General features: G+C 46.3%; 1 protein-coding gene across 1 annotated transcript in view; it reads left to right on the top strand.

Annotated features, from left to right (window-relative positions):
• Positions 1–21,355, top strand: part of LOC112242888 (potassium voltage-gated channel subfamily C member 1-like) — a 54,048-nt gene continuing 32,693 nt past the window's right edge. Inside the window, exon 1 of the mRNA XM_042299760.1 lies at positions 1–1,457. Within this exon, the coding sequence (XP_042155694.1) occupies positions 810–1,457 (648 nt within the window). The 5' untranslated portion in view covers positions 1–809. The remainder of the gene's footprint in view (positions 1,458–21,355) is intronic.

Genomic DNA, 21,355 nt, shown 5'->3' with positions numbered 1-21,355 from the left:
GCTGAGCTGAGGGAGGAGGGAGGATACTTCTGGTTGGAGAAGCAACAGATCCTTAATGTTCCCTGAAAAACAACCTCACATCACATCTCATTCGCCTCCAGGAAGACATCATCGCAAATTGATGGAATATTCCAAAGCACGCGTCGCGCGCATTTAGTCACTTAGATCATTATTGGGGTCAACTTCCATGTTTAGGTAATGTGTTTTAAAAAATTGGGGGGTCTGGCGGATTTTGTGATTTTTCGGATAAGGAATAATGCAACAATAGGTGAGGACCTTGGGTTATTACTCGAAAAAATTAATCTAGAAATAGACTTTCTTTAAATTGGCACATTTTGTAGATTTGATGTAGAATAAAACACTCCCAATATTCCATAGCATAATCTGAAACTATCGTTGAAGGTCGCCAAGTATCCATGACTGAACTGTTGAATCTTTGAAGCCTATTTTCGGCAACAACTTCTGCTTATTTATAGACATTATTCAACAAATATTTTGACCACAAAAGCCTGCCTAGTCCAGATATTATATAGATGTTTTGAGATTGCAACCTATAGATAAGAGTCGTTAGGAGAGTTGTAGCCTTTATAACAGGAGGTTTTGGTCAAGGGCACTCTCTCTCTGCCTGCCTGCCGCTCGCATTGGACTTGTTGAAAGCAACAACTGTCCCTGGTACAGTTGGATACATGAGTAGTATTATAACAAGGACAGACATGAGGAAAAACTCAATTGTCACCGTGTGATTCACCGAGATATAATAACTGAATAACAAATTAACGGAATAACCAACCGTCTCTCCATCTAAATCTATGATTAACTCGGTGTGTGTTTCGTCTTACCGAGGACGCAAATCAGGCAACAAACCTCCGTCCAAGACATGCCTGAAGGAAGAGATGACCAGGGGGGAAGACTCTGAAAAAATAATCATCAATGTTGGTGGCACAAGACACGAAACCTACAAAAGCACAATTAGGACCCTACCGGGGACGCGCCTGGCATTGTTAGCCGACCCGCCAGAGCCGGTGAACAACCCAGACACGGACTCCCTGCCACCGACTCCCTCCCAACCCAGATCCATATCTCCATATCCAACTACAAACGAGTTATTTTTCGACAGGCACCCTGGCATATTCGCTTATGTGTTGAATTATTATAGGACTGGCAAGCTCCATTGCCCCGCCGATGTCTGCGGGCCTCTTTTTGAAGAGGAGTTGGCGTTTTGGATGATAGATGAGACCGACGTGGAGCCGTGTTGCTGGATGACATACCGGCAGCATCGGGACGCAGAGGAGGCGCTGGACATATTCGAACCACCGGACCCAGATGACACGGACGATGAACTACCCAGACGGTTCGGCATTGAGGACTGCCCGAACAGATCGAGGGGATGCTGCGAAGTTTGGCAACCAAAGATATGGGCACTCTTTGAGGACCCCTACTCATCCAGGGCTGCTAGAGTAAGTTTACTCTTTTTTTTCATATTAATACTATTGTAATATATAGCAATATGCTTCCTGTTCATAAACTCCCACAGTAAGTCATTAGAATCATGCAACGCAATCAACAGGTGTTCTAGAGCGTGTCATTTTCGCGCGCAGTGAGGCGCCGCTGACAACCAACAGGTGTCTGTTCTCTCACTACTGCTGCGCGACAACAAGACAGTAACAGGACAACATGTGCTATTGTGGAAATAACATCATGGAATGATGATATTGTCTCAAAGCTATATTATTTTACTGGGGGTTCGTTGTTATGCATAATAAGTTATATTTCTTACCCACAAAGTTACAATTAATAGAGCTACTTATGACATGAGAAGTCTGACCAGAATGCAATCTATTGCATTATGCTCTATATTATTAAGGGGCCACTGAGTAAATCATTCAAGTTCAATTCTGACCTTGAAGTCTTAGGCCTGGCTATGTTCAAGTTCAAATGTGACTGTCTGGCACCCACATGGTATACAGCCAGTGTGACAGCATGACTGGTTGTTATCTCTGTCATGAGTTGTTGTTGTCTCTGTCATGACTGGTTGTTATCTCTGTCATGACTGGTTGTTATCTCTGTCATGACTGGTTGTTATCTCCGTCCTGACTGGTTGTTATCTCTGTCATGACTGGTTGTTATCTCCGTCCTGACTGGTTGTTATCTCTGTCATGACTGGTTGTTATCTCTGTCATGACTGGTTGTTGTCTCTGTCATGACTGGTTGTTATCTCCGTCCTGACTGGTTGTTATCTCTGTCATGACTGGTTGTTGTCTCTGTCATGACTGGTTGTTATCTCCGTCCTGACTGGTTGTTATCTCTGTCATGACTGGTTGTTATCTCTGTCATGACTGGTTGTTATCTCTGTCATGACTGGTTGTTATCTCTGTCATGACTGGTTGTTATCTCTGTCCTGACTGGTTGTTGTTGTAACGGTTTTCTTTAGGTGAAGTAGAGGCGGACCAAAACGCAGCGTGGTGGTTATTCATGTTTTTTTATAGACACTAGACATGAATAAACTAACAAAAACAATAAACGTGGAAAACCAAAAACAGCCCTATCTAGTGCAAAACACAGAGACAGGAACAATCACCCACAAACACACAGTGAAACCCAGGCTACCTAAATATGGTTCCCAATCAGAGACAATGACTAACACCTGCCTCTGATTGAGAACCATATCAGGCCAGACATAGAAATAGACAAACAAGACATCCAACATAGAATGCCCACTCAGATCACACCCTGACCAACCAAAACATAGAAACATACAAAGCAAACTATGGTCAGGGTGTGACAGTACCCCCCCCCCCAAGGTGCGGACTCCGGCCGCAAAACCTGAACCTATTGGGGAGGGTCTGGGTGAGCATCTGTCCGCGGTGGCGGCTCTGGTGCTGGACGTGGCCCCCACTTCACCGTAGTCTTAGTCCCCCACCTTGTCCGCTTCCGTGGCCTCCTAGCCACGGCGACCCTACGTAATGACCCCACTGGACTGAGGGGCAGCTCGGGACAGAGGGGCGGCAGCTCGGGACAGAGGGGCGCAGCTCGGGACAGAGGGGCGGCAGCTCGGGACAGAGGGGCGGAAGCTCTGGCGCCTCTGGGCTGAGGGGCTCTGGCGCCTCTGGGCTGAGGTGCTCTGGCGCCTCTGGGCTGAGGGGCTCTGGCGCCGGACAGGCGGGAGACTCCGGCAGCAGCGCCGGACAGGCGGGAGACTCCGGCAGCAGCGCCGGACAGGCGGGAGACTCCGGCAGCGCTGGAGAGGAGGAAGGCCCCGGCAGCGCTGGACAGGTGGAAACTATTGTAGGCCTGATGCGTGGTGCTGGCACTGGTGGTACTAGGCCGAGGACATGCACAGGAAGCCTGGTGCGGGGAGCTGCCACCGGAGGGCTGGTGTGTGGAGGTGGCACTGGATGGACCGGACCGTGAAGGCGTACTGGAGATCTTGAGAGCAGGGCTGGCACCAACCGCCCTGGCTTGATCTTCACCCTAGCCCGGCAGATGTGGGAAGCTGGGGTGTAGCGCACCGGGCTAAGCACGCGTACTGGGGACACCGTGCGAACCACCGCATAACATGGTGCCTGACCAGCACCACGCTCGCCACGGTTAGCACTGCTAAGAGCACTGTAGTGCTGAGATGGCACAGGACGTGCAAGGCTAGGGAGATGCACAGGAGGCCTGGTGCGTGAGGCTGGCACAGTCTTCACCAGACAACTAGCACGCACCTCAGGACGAGTATGGAGAGCTGACCCAGGTGTCATCAAATCCCCGACACGCTCCGTCGGGCGAATTCCGTGTCTCATGCACCAACACAGCAACTCCCTCATATCTCTCCTCCAATTTCCCCATTAACTCCTTCACAGTCTCTGCTTCGCTCACCTCCAACACCAGCTCTGGTTCTGAGCTCCTCCTTGGCTCCTCACGATAAACGGGGGGAGTTGGCTCAGGTCTGACTCCTGACTCTGCCACACTCCCCCTGTGCCCCCCCCAATAAATTTTTGGGGCTGACTCTCGGGCTTCCGTCCGCGCCGCCGTGCTTGCTTCACCAACCTCATTCTCCTGTAGCTTTCCGCGCACTGCTCCATCGAATCCCAGGCGGGCTCCGGCACTCCCCCTGGGTCGACCGCCCACCTGTCTATCTCCTCCCAAGTAGTATAGTCCATATTCTTGCCGTCCAAACCGTCCTCCCATGTCCATTCCTCTCGCTGCTCCTGCTGCCGTTTCTCCTGCTGCACCTTGGGGCGGCGACACTCCTCTGGCTTTGCCCAGGGTCCTCTCCCGTCCAGGATTTCTTCCTCCCATGTCCAGAAGTCTCTCTCGCGCTGCTCCTGCTGCTGCCCGTTACCACGCCGCTTGGTCCTGTTGTGGTGGGTGATTCTGTAACGGTTTTCTTTAGGTGAAGTAGAGGCGGACCAAAACGCAGCGTGGTGGTTATTCATGTTTTTTTTATAGACACTAGACATGAATAAACTAACAAAACCAATAAACGTGGAAAACCAAAAACAGCCCTATCTAGTGCAAAACACAGAGACAGGAACAATCACCCACAAACACACAGTGAAACCCAGGCTACCTAAATATGGTTCCCAATCAGAGACAATGACTAACACCTGCCTCTGATTGAGAACCATATCAGGCCAGACATAGAAATAGACAAACAAGACATCCAACATAGAATGCGCACTCAGATCACACCCTGAACATCCAAAATATAGAAACATACAAAGCAAACTATGGTCAGGGTGTGACAGTTGTCTCTGTCATGACTGGTTGTTATCTCTGTCCTGACTGGTTGTTATCTCTCTCGGTCTCTGTCATGACTGGTTGTTATCTCTGTCATGACTGGTTGTTATCTCTCTCGGTCTCTGTCATGACTGGTTGTAATCTCTGTCATGACTGGTTGTTATCTGTCCTGACTGGTTGTTATCTCTGTCCTGACTGGTTGTTGTCTCTGTCATGACTGGTTTTTATCTCTGTCATGACTGGTTATTATCTCTGTCATGACTGGTTGATATCTCTGTCATGACTGGTTGTTATCTCTGTCCTGACTGGTTGTTATCTCTGTCCTGACTGGTTGTTGTCTCTGTCATGACTGGTTTTTATCTCTGTCATGACTGGTTGTTTTCTCTGTCATGACTGGTTGTTATCTCTGTCATGACTGTGTCATAGGCCTATGTGTGATATGCGATAGTTGTAGTCTCATGCCCTCTTATATGTCTCCTATAAGTGATTGATGATAAGTCTTTAAAATGAGAACATCACTTCAGTAACAGTATACCATTTGGTAACCTTATTGGGAAATATCTTTACTTTCATGACAACATACTATATCACTTATAGCCTATGATATATGATTTGGTAGCCTATGTAATTAAGGGAATTGTCCTTTGATTAATTATCATATAAACTATGCTATGACCATAATAAGAACCATAAAAGGTGGACCAGATGCTGTTTTGTTCATAATAGTTCATGTTAACCTTTTCCAGCCAGTTGAGATGATCTTTGATATCCAGCTACATATTTTCTCAGAGGACATTGTCTTATGAGGCAGAGATGTGAGAGTTTAACAGCTAATGGCTTCTCAACAAAGGTAGAGAGAGAGAGAGAGAGAGAGAGAGAAAAAAAACGAGAGAGAGAGGAGAGAAAGAGACAGGTTATCGAGGCAAATTTGAAGGCAGGTACCATTATACACTGTGCTCTATACCAGCAGCTGCCCGTAATTGGGAGGCAAGGCCAGGTTGTTGTATGTATTGTGATCAAGTGCATTCATCATTTGATTTACCTGTGATTGCATTCAAGGAGAATGCCATACAAGCCATGGGCTTTCTATCATGTCTATTGACAGTTGTAAAGATTTATGTTAACTGTGCAATGTTGCCTTCAAGGCCTTGGTGGAAGGGACATTTTGCTTCTCAAGACGGCACAGCAGTCTTCTCTTCTCAAAAGAGAAACAGGATATTTTCCATTCATATATTAAGTCAACAAGTTACACTGTTCTGTTCTACAGTCTGTCACAGTGCAGAGAGCAGACAGACATCACGTACAGTCTGTCACAGTTCAGAGAGCAGACAGACATCACGTACAGTCTGTCACAGTGCAGGGAGCAGACAGACATCACGTACAGTCTGTCACAGTGCAGAGAGCAGACAGACATCACGTACAGTCTGTCACAGTGCAGAGAGCAGACAGACATCACGTACAGTCTGTCACAGTGCAGAGAGCAGACAGACATCACGTACAGTCTGTCACAGTGCAGAGAGCAGACAGACAGCACGTACAGTCTGTCACAGTGCAGGGAGCAGACAGACATCACGTACAGTCTGTCACAGTGCAGAGAGCAGACAGACATCACGTACAGTCTGTCACAGTGCAGGAGCAGACAGACATCACGTACAGTCGGTCACAGTGCAGAGAGCAGACAGACATCACGTACAGTCTGTCACAGTGCAGAGAGCAGACAGACATCACGTACAGTCTGTCACAGTGCAGAGAGCAGACAGACAGCACGTACAGTCTGTCACAGCGCCGAGAGCAGACAGACAGCACGTACAGTCTGTCACAGTGCAGGGAGCAGACAGACATCACGTACAGTCTGTCACAGTGCAGAGAGCAGACAGACATCACGTACAGTCTGTCACAGTGCAGAGAGCAGACAGACATCACGTACAGTCTGTCACAGTGCAGAGAGCAGACAGACATCACGTACAGTCTGTCACAGTGCAGAGAGCAGACAGACATCACGTACAGTCTGTCACAGTGCAGAGAGCAGACAGACATCATGTACAGTCTGTTACAGTGCAGAGAGCAGACAGACATCACGTACAGTCTGTCACAGTGCAGAGAGCAGACAGACATCACATACAGTCTGTCACAGTGCAGAGAGCAGACAGACATCACGTACAGTCTGTCACAGTGCAGAGAGCAGACAGACATCACGTACAGTCTGTCACAGTGCAGAGAGCAGACAGACATCATGTACAGTCTGTCACAGTACAGAGAGCAATCAGACATCACGTACAGTCTGTCACAGTGCAGAGAGCAGACAGACATCACGTACAGTCTGTCACAGTGCAGAGAGCAGACAGACATCACGTACAGTCTGTCACAGTGCAGAGAGCAGACAGACATCACTAACAGTCTGTCAGTCCAGAGAACAGACAGACAGACAGCAGACAGACATCACGTACAGTCTGTCACAGTGCAGAGAGCAGACAGACATCACGTACAGTCTGTCACAGTGCAGAGAGCAGACAGACATCATGTACAGTCTGTCACAGTGCAGAGAGCAGACAGACATCACTAACAGTCTGTCAGTCCAGAGAACAGGCAGACAGACAGACAGCAGACAGACATCACGTACAGTCTGTCACAGTGCAGAGAGCAGACAGACATCATGTACAGTCTGTCACAGTGCAGAGAGCAGACAGACATCACGTACAGTCTGTCACAGTGCAGAGAGCAGACAGACATCACGTACAGTCTGCCACAGTGCAGAGAGCAGACAGACATCACGTACAGTCTGTCACAGTGCAGAGAGCAGACAGACATCACGTACAGTCTGTCACAGTGCAGAGAGCAGACAGACATCACGTACAGTCTGTCACAGTGCAGAGAGCAGACAGACATCACTAACAGTCTGTCAGTCCAGAGAACAGACAGCAGACAGACATCACGTACAGTCTGTCACAGTGCAGAGAGCAGACAGACTTCACGTACAGTCTGTCACAGTGCAGAGAGCAGACAGACATCACGTACAGTCTGTCAGTGCAGAGAGCAGACAGACATCACGTACAGTCTGTCAGTGCAGAGAGCAGACAGACATCACTGTGGCTGGTGACTGTGTGTCTGCTCTGCTGTCACAGCCACTGGCATTGTCTGTGTGTGTGTGTGTGTTTCTGTGTGTGTGTGTGTGTGTGTGTGTTTCTGTGTGTGTGTGTGTGTTTATGTGTGTGTGTTTCTGTGTGTGTGACATGTGTGTGTGTCACTGTGTGCTGTGTGACTGTGTGTGTGTGTGTCTCTGTGTTTCTGTGTGTGTGTCTCTGTGTTTCTGTGTGTGTGTCTCTGCGTGTGTGTGTGTTTCTGTGTGTGTGTTTCTGTGTGTGTGTCTATGTTTGTGTGTGTGTGTTGTCTGTGTGTGTGTGTATGTGTTTCTGTGTGTGTCTCTGTGTTTCTGTGTGTGTGTCTCTGCGTGTGTGTGTGTTTCTGTGTGTTGTCTGTGTGTGTGTGTGTTTCTGTGTGTGTGTCTATGTTTGTGTGTGTGTGTGTGTCTGTGTGTGTGTGTGTGTGTTTCTTTGTGTGTGTGCCACCCTATCTATAGCTGACCTCCCCATTGGCTACTAGTTAATCAATTTGTCCTCCACCAGCTGATTATTTGTCTTTGCCTCAAGATGGACAGACAGAGAGAGAGAGAGAGAGAGAGACGGAGAGAGACAGAGAGAGATGGAGAGACAGAGAGAGAGAGACGGAGAGAGATGGAGAGACAGAGAGAGAGTGAGACGGAGAGAGATGGAGAGAGAGAGAGAGAGAGAGAGACAGAGAGAGACAGAGAGAGACAGAGAGAGAGACAGAGAGAGAGACAGAGAGAGAGATGCAGAGAGACAGAGAGAGAGACAGGGACAGAGAGAAAGAGAGAGACGGAGAGAGACAGAGAGAGAGAGACGGAGAGAGAGACAGAGCATGCATGAGGGGAAGTCACCTCAGAGTAAGTGATGAGTATTAGAGTGAGGGGGGTCACTCTGACCAACCTGTTGGGAGGTTTATGAATCACGTGTTTGTTCAGTATAATGGAGAACATAGTCAAATTGTTATTTTCCCCAACAATGTTTACCAACAATGTTAACCTGCTTGGGGGAGACTTCCAAGGCAAGGGGTCGTTACAGTGTTTACGCATGCTTACTGTGAACATGTGTACATTACTAAAATATGTCCACAATATATAGGACGACTCTCATTACCTTTACAGCCTCTATATTCCCAGAGAGCTCGATGTGATTCTAGCCTGGTCCCAGATCTGTTTCCTATTGTGGTTCATGTGAATTTAAAAAGCAGCTAGAGGCAAAGCAAATCATATCCACCATCACAGGACACACAGGATAAATACATTCCATCTACCTCAGTAACATCTGAGCCTAGAGACAGTAGCATACTGCATAGCATACAATGTTATCTCTCTGACTGGGCATAGAGACAGTAGCATACTGCATAGCATACAATGTTATCTCTCTGACTGAGCCTAGAGACAGTAACATACTGCATAGCATACAATGTTATCTCTCTGACTGGGCATAGAGACAGTAGCATACTGCATAGCATACAATGTTATCTCTCTGACTGGGCATAGAGACAGTAGCATACTGCATAGCATACAATGTTATCTCTCTGACTGGGCATAGAGACAGTAGCATACTGCATAGCATACAATGTTATCTCTCTGACTGAGCCTAGAGACAGTAACATACTGCATAGCATACAATGTTATCTCTCTGACTGGGCATAGAGACAGTAGCATACTGCATAGCATACAATGTTATCTCTCTGACTGGGCATAGAGACAGTAGCATACTGCATAGCATACAATGTTATCTTTACTCTCTCTGACTGGGCATAGAGACAGTAACATACTGCATAGCATACAATGTTATCTTTACTCTCTCTGACTGGGCATAGAGACAGTAGCATACTGCATAGCATACAATGTTATCTTTACTCTCTCTGACTGGGCATAGAGACAGTAGCATACTGCATAGCATACAATGTTATCTTTACTCTCTCTGACTGGGCATAGAGACAGTAGCATACTGCATAGCATACAATGTTATCTTTACTCTCTCTGACTGGGCATAGAGACAGTAGCATACTGCATAGCATACAATGTTATCTTTACTCTCTCTGACTGGGCATAGAGACAGTAGCATACTGCATAGCATACAATGTTATCTTTACTCTCTCTGACTGGGCATAGAGACAGTAGCATACTGCATAGCATACAATGTTATCTCTCTGACTGGGCATAGAGACAGTAACATACTGCATAGCATACAATGTTATCTTTACTCTCTCTGACTGGGCATAGAGACAGTAGCATACTGCATAGCATACAATGTTATCTTTACTCTCTCTGACTGGGCATAGAGACAGTAGCATACTGCATAACATACAATGTTATCTTTACTCTCTCTGACTGGGCATAGAGACAGTAACATAGAATATAATGTTATCTTTACTCTCTCTGACTGGGCATAGAGACAGTAACATAGAATACAATGTTATCTTTACTCTCTCTGACTGAGCATAGAGACAGTAACATAGAATATAATGTTATCTTTACTCTCTCTGACTGGGCATAGAGACAGTAACATAGAATATAATGTTATCTTTACTCTCTCTGACTGGGTATAGAGACAGTAGCATACTGCATAACATACAATGTTATCTTTACTCTCTCTGACTGGGCATAGAGACAGTAACATAGAATACAATGTTATCTTTACTCTCTCTGACTGAGCATAGAGACAGTAACATAGAATATAATGTTATCTTTACTCTCTCTGACTGGGCATAGAGACAGTAACATAGAATATAATGTTATCTTTACTCTCTCTGACTGGGCATAGAGACAGTAACATAGCATACAATGTTATCTTTACTCTCTCTGACTGGGCATAGAGACAGTAACATAGCATACAATGTTATCTTTACCATCTCTGACTGGATGATGGATGCAGGAAGCCCTAGTGCTAGGTAGATGTTGTTGCCTTCAGCCAGAAAGATGGAATTAGATTACCTCTATCCCCTGTCCTAACCATTACAATAAAACATAATATATGAGCCTGGCCTGGATCAGTAGGCAGGTGCAACCAGGAGACATTGGCTGGCAGACCTGCAAACCTAGTGGTGAACAATGTTAATGCAGGGTATATTGGCTTGCAGACCTGCAAACCTAGTGGTGAGTAGTGGTACTGCAGGTCTGCCAATAGCATATATTGGCAGATCTGTGAACCTAGTGGTGAATAGTGGCAATGCAGTCTGATAGCATACGTAGGCAAAAAGCCACTCTTTTTGACAGCAACTTTAGGTTAAACACTTTCTACTCTATCAACTCTTCTTCTGGGACCACCCAACTAGCAGAGTATTGGAAACTGGGTGAAATAGTTGAGATAAGGAAGCACTCCTATCTCTATAGTTTATCTTTATAGTATAAGAGAGAGGTCCGTAAAACAAACACACATAAAAGGGATTGTATAGTCAATGTTTGTCTAATAGACCAGCACTTATTTACCTCAGAATAGATATTAATATATGTTTGTATTGAGCCAGGCCTTTTTATTTTATATATATATATATTTTTCAATGACGGCCTAGGAACAGTCAGTTATTAACTGCCTTGTTCAGGGGCAGAACGACAGATTTTTACCTTGTCAGCTCGGGGATTCGATCTGCAAACTTTCAGTTACTAGTCCAACACTCTAACCACTAGGCCACCTGCCACCAGGCCTCAGAATATAGATAGTAATGTATGTTTGTATTGAGCCAGGCCTCCGAATAGATAGATAGTAATGTATGTTTGTATTGAGCCAGGCCTCCGAATAGATAGATAGTAATGTATGTTTGTATTGAGCCAGGTATATAAACTGTAAACCTTCTGCTACACTCCAATACATCATCATTGAATTAAACCCCAGGTCTAGATGTAATTAATCAAACGATTGACTGAGGAGACGGTCTGGCTGGTGAGCGATTGGACAGTCCATTCCAAGGCACTGAGATAGGAAGGAACACAGTGGTTGCTTCGAGGCAGGCTGGAGGAAGGAATTCATTTATTGCTACAGCAACAAAAATACAATTTGAAGGTTGGACCGTGGGGGCATAGTAGAAATTAGAATGCAGACAGTGAGTACAATTGTGGCATCAATGGTAGCCTTAAATCTCATCCCAAATGTTGTTGAGTTAACTATAGGGCTGAGAGGTATAAACAGAGCCATAGATCTGGCTGTGGGAAATAACCTGTTGCTATAGAGACCGGGACTTTGTTCAGTTCTGTGTTCTGTGTTGTTATCTAGCCCTGTTTGCACCTGGCATCTGAAAAAAGTAGGAGAATATTATGATTGTTCGTAGCATCAATATTGTCAGAGTGCAATCTAACTGTCAATAACAAAATATCGGCCATTTAGCACTTTTTCTTGAGTGTTCACAAAGTGCAAAGAAGAAGTGGACCCCTCTCTGAGCCTGGCTCTCACCACACCAGACAGACCCCTCTCTGAGCCTGGCTCTCACCACACCAGACAGACCCCTCTCTGAGCCTGGCTCTCACCACACCAGACAGACCCCTCTCTGAGCCTGGCTCTCACCACACCAGACAGACCCCTCTCTGAGCCTGGCTCTCACCACACCAGATAGACCCCTCTCTGAGCCTGGCTCTCACCACACCAGATAGACCCCTCTCTGAGCCTGGCTCTCACCACACCAGACAGACCCCTCTCTGAGCCTGGCTCTCACCACACCAGACAGACCCCTCTCTGAGCCTGGCTCTCACCACACCAGACAGACCCCTCTCTGAGCCTGGCTCTCACCACACCAGACAGACCCCTCTCTGAGCCTGGCTCTCACCACACCTGAAAGACCCCTCTCTGAGCCTGGCGCTCACCACACCAGACAGACCCCTCTCTGAGCCTGGCGCTCACCACACCAGACAGACCCCTCTCTGAGCCTGGCGCTCACCACACCAGACAGACCCCTCTCTGAGCCTGGCTCTCACCACACCAGACAGACCCCTCTCTGAGCCTGGCTCTCACCACACCAGACAGACCCCTCTCTGAGCCTGGCTCTCACCACACCAGATAGACCCCTCTCTGAGCCTGGCTCTCACCACACCAGACAGACCCCTCTCTGAGCCTGGCTCTCACCAGACAGACCCCTCTCTGAGCCTGGCTCTCACCAGACAGACCCCTCTCTGAGCCTGGCTCTCACCAGACAGACAGAAAAGCAGACCCCTCCCTGAGCCTGGCTCTCACCAGACAGACAGACAGACAGACCCATATCTGAGCCTGGCTCTCACCAGACAGACAGACCCCTCTCTGAGCCTGGCTCTCACCAGACAGACAGAGACAGATCCCTCTCTGAGCCTGGCTCTCACCAGACAGACAGAAAAACAGACCCCTCTCTGAGCCTGGCTCTCACCAGACAGACAGAAAAACAGACCCCTCTCTGAGCCTGGCTCTCACCAGACAGACAGACAGACCCCTCTCTGAGCCTGGCTCTCACCAGACAGACAGACCCCTCTCTGAGCCTGGCTCTCACCAGACAGACAGACCCCTCTCTGAGCCTGGCTCTCACCACACCAGACAGACAGACAGATCCCTCTCTGAGCCTGGCTCTCACCAGACAGACAGACAGACCCATATCTGAGCCTGGCTCTCACCAGACAGACAGAGACAGATCCCTCTCTGAGCCTGGCTCTCACCAGACAGACAGACAGACCCATATCTGAGCCTGGCTCTCACCAGACAGACAGACAGACCCATATCTGAGCCTGGCTCTCACCAGACAGACAGACAGACCCATATCTGAGCCTGGCTCTCACCAGACAGACAGACAGACCCATATCTGAGCCTGGCTCTCACCAGACAGACAGACAGACCCATATCTGAGCCTGGCTCTCACCAGACAGACAGACAGACCCATATCTGAGCCTGGCTCTCACCAGACAGACAGAGACAGACCCATATCTGAGCCTGGCTCTCACCAGACAGACAGACAGATCCCTCTCTGAGCCTGGCTCTCACCAGACAGACAGACAGATCCCTCTCTGAGCCTGGCTCTCACCAGACAGACAGACAGACCCATATCTGAGCCTGGCTCTCACCAGACAGACAGACCCCTATCTGAGCCTGGCTCTCACCAGACAGACAGACCCCTATCTGAGCCTGGCTCTCACCAGACAGACAGACCCCTCTCTGAGCCTGGCTCTCACCAGACAGACAGACCCCTCTCTGAGCCTGGCTCTCACCACACTGTTTGACACTCCTATATACTTGTCACGATCGTCTGAAGAAGTGGACCAAAGCGCAGCGTGGTGAGCGTACATTTTCTTTTATTTATATAAATGTCGCCAACAAAACAAGAAAACTAAGAAACTACCTTGAAGCTTACGAGGGCTACAGTGCCACTAACAAAGACAACTTCCCACAATAACAAAAGGGAAAAAGGCTGCCTAAGTATGATTCCCAATCAGAGACAACGATAGACAGCTGTCCCTGATTGAGAACCACACCCGGCCAAAACATAGAAACACAAAACATAGAAATCAGAACATAGAATGCCCACCCCAAATCACACCCTGACCAAACCAAATAGAGACATAGAAAGGCTCTTTAAGGTCAGGGCGTGACAATACTAATTCTCTGTTAATTTATTTTCATTATTCCATTATCGATCCTTTATTAATCTATTTTCCAAGAATCAATTATCACAATCAAATAAAAAATCATGTTATACAAATATGTGAATGAACCGAATGAGAGACTGGATCTCTATCAATGAACCGAATGAGAGACTGGATCTCTATCAATGAACCGAATGAGAGACTGGATCTCTATCAATGAACCGAATGAGAGACTGGATCTCTATCAATGAACCGAATGAGAGACTGGATCTCTATCAATGAACCGAATGAGAGACTGGATCTCTATCAATGAACCGAATGAGAGACTGGATCTCTATCAATGAACCGAATGAGAGACTGGATCTCTATCAATGAACCGAATGAGAGACTGGATCTCTATCAATGAACCGAATGAGAGACTGGATCTCTATCAATGAACCGAATGAGAGACTGGATCTCTATCAATGAACCGAATGAGAGACTGGATCTCTATCACTGTCTTTCTCTCATTTCATCTCCCTGTTACAGTACCGCAGGTTCCAGATCAGTGCCCCCCCTAAAAAGGGGATTAACATCAGATGTGAGTGATTCTATTTGCTGTTTATTCTACTGTGGTCTAAGCTGTTTGTACACTGTCTGGAAGACAGCAAGGGCCCCTTGCTGTGGAATCATTAGACGCATCAGAGGAGCAGGAAATAATGAAGTCTAATACTGTGTTGTGTGTGTGTGTGTGTGTGTGTGTGTGTGTGTGTGTGTGTGTGTGTGTGTGTGTGTGTGTGTGTGTGTGTGTGTGTGTGTGTGTGTGTGTGTGTGTGTGTGTGTGTGTGTGTGTTTGTGTGTGTGTGTTTTGAAAGATTGGAAGTCTGGATTTTCTCACAGTAAAAGCAAAACAGCTCTCAGGTAAAACAGCTCTCAGGTAAAACAGCTCTCAGGTAAAACAGCTCTCAGGTAAAACAACTCTCAGGTAAAACAACTCTCAGGTAAAACAGCTCTCAGGTAAAACAGCTCTCAGGTAAAACAACTCTCAGGTAAAACAACTCTCAGGTAAAACAGCTCTCAGGTAAAACAGCTCTCAGGTAAAACAACTCTCAGGTAAAACAGCTCTCAGGTAAAACAACTCTCAGGTTAAACAACTCTCAGGTAAAACAGCTCTCAGGTAAAACAACTCTCAGGTAAAACAGCTCTCAGGTAAAACAGCTCTCAGGTAAAACAACTCTCAGGTAAAACAACTCTCAGGTAAAACAACTCTCAGGTAAAACAGCTCTCAGGTAAAACAGCTCTCAGGTAAAACAACTCTCAGGTAAAACAACTCTCAGGTAAAACAGCTCTCAGGTAAAACAACTCTCAGGTAAAACAACTCTCAGGTAAAACAGCTCTCAGGTAAAACAGCTCTCAGGTAAAACAGCTCTCAGGTAAAACAGCTCTCAGGTAAAACAGCCTTCCAACAGGTGACACCGAGATGTCAGGCTATTTGATGTCTCAGAGCTATTTGACTTTAAAGTCACAATTCTGAGTCTGTGTTTTAGCCCAACTGCATCCCTGCCACTTGATTCGGTATAAAGCTGAGAGACGGGGCTGGGAAAATGTAACCAATCTTAAAGTCATAGACAGATCTATGGAAGCAAAGACTGACAGTCCATGATATCCACATGTCATCATAAGGACCAATGTTTGTAAACTATACTATTAACTGTAGTATTTGTTTACAGCCCATGATATCCCAAATCAAATCACATTTTATTGGTCACATACACGTTTAGCAGGTGTTATTGCGGGTGTAGTGAAATGCTTGTGTTTCTAGCTCCAACAGTGTAGTAATATCTAACAATTCACAACAATACACACAAATCTAAAAGCAAACGAATGGAATTCAGAAATATATAAATATTAGATTGAGCGATGTCGGAGTGTCATTGACTAAAATACAGTAGAATAGAATACAGTATATACATATGAGATGGGTAAAGCAGTATGTAAACATTATTAAAGTGGCCAGTGATTCCATGTCTATGTATATAGGTCAGTAGCCTCTAAGGTAAAGGGTTGTGCAACCGGGTAGAAGCCGCCTAGTGATGGCTATTTAACAGTCTGATGGCCTTGAGGTAGAAGCTGTTTTCAGTCTCTCTGTCCCAGCTTTGATGCACTTGTTCTGACCTCGCCTTCTGGATGGTAGCGGGGTGAACAGGCAGTGGCTCGGGGGGTCGTTGTCCTTGATGATCTCTTTGGCCTTCCTGTGACATCGGGTGGTGTAGGTGTCCCGGAGGGCACTTAGTTTGCCCCCGGTCTCCCGAGGTTGAAGAGGCGTTGTTGCGCCGTCTGTGTGGGTGGATCATTTCAGATCGTCGGTGATGTGAACGCCGAGGAACTTGAAACTTTCCATCTGCTCCACTGCGGTTCCCGTCGATGTGGATAAGGGGTCGTGCTCCCTCTGCTGTTTCCTTAAGTCCACGATCAGCTCCTTCGTTTTGTCGACATTGAGGGAGAGGTTATTCTTCTGGCACCACACTTCCAGGGCCCTCACCTCCTCCCTGTAGGCCACATGTCATTATCATTATCAATATTTGTGAACTGTACTATACTACTAGCTGTAGTATTTGTTTATAGTCCACACTGTATATAGATTTTTCTATTCTGTTATTGACTGTACATTTGTTTATCCCATCTGTAACTCTGTGTTGTTGTTTTTGTCCCCTCCCAGCTAGCTCTGTATGGTGTACAGTGGTTATTGTAGTTTCCATAGGCCTCCTCTCCCCAGCTAGGTCTGTATGGTGTACAGTGGTTATTGTAGTTTCCATAGGCCTCCCCTCCCAGCTAGCTCTGTATGGTGTACAGTGGTTATTGTAGTTTCCATAGGCCTCCTCTCCCCAGCTAGGTCTGTATGGTGTACAGTGGTTATTGTAGTTTCCATAGGCCTCCCCTCCCAGCTAGCTCTGTATGGTGTACAGTGGTTATTGTAGTTTCCATAGGCCTCCCCTCTCCCCAGCTAGCTCTGTATGGTGTACAGTGGTTATTGTAGTTTCCATAGGCCTCCCCTCCCAGCTAGCTCTGTATGGTGTACAGTGGTTATTGTAGTTTCCATAGGCCTCCCCTCCCAGCTAGCTCTGTATGGTGTACAGTGGTTATTGTAGTTTCCATAGGCCTCCCCTCCCAGCTAGCTCTGTATGGTGTACAGTGGTTATTGTAGTTTCCATAGGCCTCCCCTCCCAGCTAGCTCTGTATGGTGTACAGTGGTTATTGTAGTTTCCATAGGCCTCCTCTCCCAGCTAGGTCTGTATGGTGTACAGTGGTTATTGTAGTTTCCATAGGCCTCCTCTCCCCAGCTAGCTCTGTATGGTGTACAGTGGTTATTGTAGTTTCCATAGGCCTCCTCTCCCCAGCTAGCTCTGTATGGTGTACAGTGGTTATTGTAGTTTCCATAGGCCTCCCCTCCCAGCTAGCTCTGCATGGTGTACAGGGGTTATTGTAGTTTCCATAGGTCTCCCCTCCCCAGCTAGCTCTGTATGGGGTGGCAGGGTAGCCTAGTGGTTAGAGTGTTGGACTAGTAACCGGAAGGTTGCAAGTTTAAACCCCCGAGCTGACAAGGTACAAATCTGTCGTTCTGCCCCTGAACAGGCAGTTAACCCGCTGTTCCTAGGCCGTCATTGAAAATAAGAATGTGTTCTTAACTGACTTGCCTAGTTAAATAAAGGTAAAATAAATAAAATGGTGTACAGTGGTTATTGTAGTTTCCATAGGCCTCCCTTTCCCAGCTTGGCACCACTTGTTCGTTCTGCTCGTATAATGGTGAGGAATTCTTCAGTCCAACATGGCAATGCACCCTGGAAAGATTCTGGGTACCCTGGCAACTCTTCAAACATTGTAACAGTGTTTAAATTCTCTGATACTAAATAGACTAAGTTAATATCTTGTAGTACATACCAAGTTGCAACCTATTCCCTATACAGTCCACTTCTTTGGACCAGGGTCCATAGGGCTCTGGTCAAAAGTAGGGCACTATATAGGGAATAGGGTGTCATTTGGGACACGTCCCTGGTAGACCGTGGTGTCAAGGTATAAACAGACTGACAGGCAGGTTAAAATGCTGGTAAACACTCTCACACATGAGTACGGATGGTATAGACATCCAGGCTATGCCTCTTTCACACACACACACACACACACACACACACACACACACACACACACACACACACACACACACACACACACACACACACGTGCACACATACCTAAAAACAAACACACATACAAACACACAGGTGCAGCCAGCCAGTGCACGCTCGTGTGTGTGTGTGTGTGTGTGTGTGCTTGTGTTCTTGTGTGTGTTTGTGTCTGTACCACCTCCATACACTCCCAAAGTGCCTCGGAAAATCTACCCTCCCTGTGTACTAGAATCAGAATCTACCATCCCTGTGTACTAGAATCAGAATCTACCCTCCCTGTGTACTAGAATCAGAATCTACCCTCCCTGTGTACTAGAATCAGAATCTACCCTCCCTGTGTACTAGAATCAGAATCTACCCTCCCTGTGTACTAGAATCAGAATCTACCCTCCCTGGGTACTAGAATCAGAATCTACCCTCCCTGTGTACTAGAATCAGAATCTACCATCCCTGTGTACTAGAATCAGAATCTACCCTCCCTGTGTACTAGAATCAGAATCTACCCTCCTGTGTACTAGAATCAGAATCTACCCTCCCTGTGTACTAGAATCAGAATCTACCATCCCTGTGTACTAGAATCAGAATCTACCCTCCCTGTGTACTAGAATCAGAATCTACCCTCCCTGTGTACTAGAATCAGAATCTACCCTCCCTGTGTACTAGAATCAGAATCTACCATCCCTGTGTACTAGAATCAGAATCTACCCTCCCTGTGTACTAGAATCAGAATCTACCCTCCCTGTGTACTAGAATCAGAATCTACCCTCCCTGTGTACTAGAATCAGAATCTACCATCCCTGTGTACTAGAATCAGAATCTACTCTCCCTGTGTACTAGAATCAGAATCTACCCTCCCTGTGTACTAGAATCAGAATCTACCCTCCCTGTGTACTATAATCAGAATCTACCCTCCCTGTGTACTAGAATCAGAATCTACCCTCCCTGTGTACTAGAATCAGAATCTACCATCCCTGTGTACTAGAATCAGAATCTACCATCCCTGTGTACTAGAATCAGAATCTACCCTCCCTGTGTACTAGAATCAGAATCTACCCTCCCTGTGTACTATAATCAGAATCTACCCTCCCTGTGTACTAGAATCAGAATCTACCATCCCTGTGTAGTAGAATCAGAATCTACCCTCCCTGTGTACTAGAATCAGAATCTACCCTACCTGTGTACTAGAATCAGAATCTACCCTCCCTGTGTACTAGAATCAGAATCTACCCTCCCTGTGTACTAGAATCAGAATCTACCCTCCATGTGTACTAGAATCAGAATCTACCCTCCCTGTGTACTAGAATCAGAATCTACCATCCCTGTGTACTAGAATCAGAATCTACCCTCCCTGTGTACTAGAATCAGAATCTACCCTCCCTGTGTACTAGAATCAGAATCTACCCTCCCTGTGTACTAGAATCAGAATCTACCATCCCTGTGTACTAGAATCAGAATCTACCCTCCCTGTGTACTAGAATCAGAATCTACCCTCCCTGTGTACTAGAATCAGAATCTACCCTCCCTGTGTACTAGAATCAGAATCTACCATCCCTGTGTACTAGAATCAGAATCTACAGAATCCTCCCTGTGTACTAGAATCAGAATCTACCCTCCCTGTGTACTAGAATCAGAATCTACCCTCCCTGTGTACTAGAATCAGAATCTACCCTCCCTGTGTACTAGAATCAGAATCTACCATCCCTGTGTACTAGAATCAGAATCTACCCTCCCTGTGTACTAGAATCAGAATCTACCCTCCCTGTGTACTAGAATCAGAATCTACCCTCCCTGTGTACTAGAATCAGAATCTACCATCCCTGTGTACTAGAATCAGAATCTACCCTCCCTGTGTACTAGAATCAGAATCTACCCTCCCTGTGTACTAGAATCAGAATCTACCCTCCCTGTGTACTAGAATCAGAATCTACCCTCCCTGTGTACTAGAATCAGAATCTACCATCCCTGTGTACTAGAATCAGAATCTACCCTCCCTGTGTACTAGAATCAGAATCTTCCATCCCTGTGTACTAGAATCAGAATCTACCCTCCCTGTGTACTAGAATCAGAATCTACCCTCCCTGTGTACTAGAATCAGAATCTACCCTCCCTGTGTACTAGAATCAGAAATCTACCCTCCCTGTGTACTAGAATCAGAATCTACCATCCCTGTGTACTAGAATCAGAATCTACCCTCCCTGTGTACTAGAATCAGAATCTACCCTCCCTGTGTACTAGAATCAGAATCTACCATCCCTGTGTACTAGAATCAGAATCTACCCTCCCTGTGTACTAGAATCAGAATCTACCCTCCCTGTGTAATGGTAGGCTGTTTAATGTTGAATGTTCATGTTCAGGTTACATGTTGACGTTCATTTTTAATGTTGAATGTTGATGTTCATGTTGAATATTTATTTTTTGAGTGTTGAATGTTGATGTTCATGTTGAATATTTAATTGCTGAATGTTTCATGTTGAATGTTTCATGTTCATAGGTTCTAGTTGTAAGAATCTGCGAGGACTATTCTATCAGTAGATGCTAATGCGTTTGTTCTGTGAGATCTGATACACTTGTTGAGTTTTATCAAGTCTGTTGGATTCCAATCAACTTACCTCATAAATGTGGAACATTTGTACGTTATCGATGGTTCTCTGTGAGATGTTACTGTGAAAGTGAGTCTGACGGCATACAATTTCCTTTCTAAATACTTGTTTTCTATGTGCAGCCACAGATTGTATTTCTCAATTATTGTCTAAATTGAATCAGAGCGGTGATTAAAGCTGTCACTGAGAGACCAATTTGATTTGCCAAGGTGTGAATAGGCTTCCGT

Source organism: Oncorhynchus tshawytscha, linkage group LG16 (assembly GCF_018296145.1).
Source record: "Oncorhynchus tshawytscha isolate Ot180627B linkage group LG16, Otsh_v2.0, whole genome shotgun sequence".
NCBI classification, from domain to species: Eukaryota; Metazoa; Chordata; class Actinopteri; order Salmoniformes; family Salmonidae; genus Oncorhynchus; species Oncorhynchus tshawytscha.
Note: the sequence above shows the minus strand (reverse complement) of the source record. Positions and strands in the feature narration are given on the sequence as shown.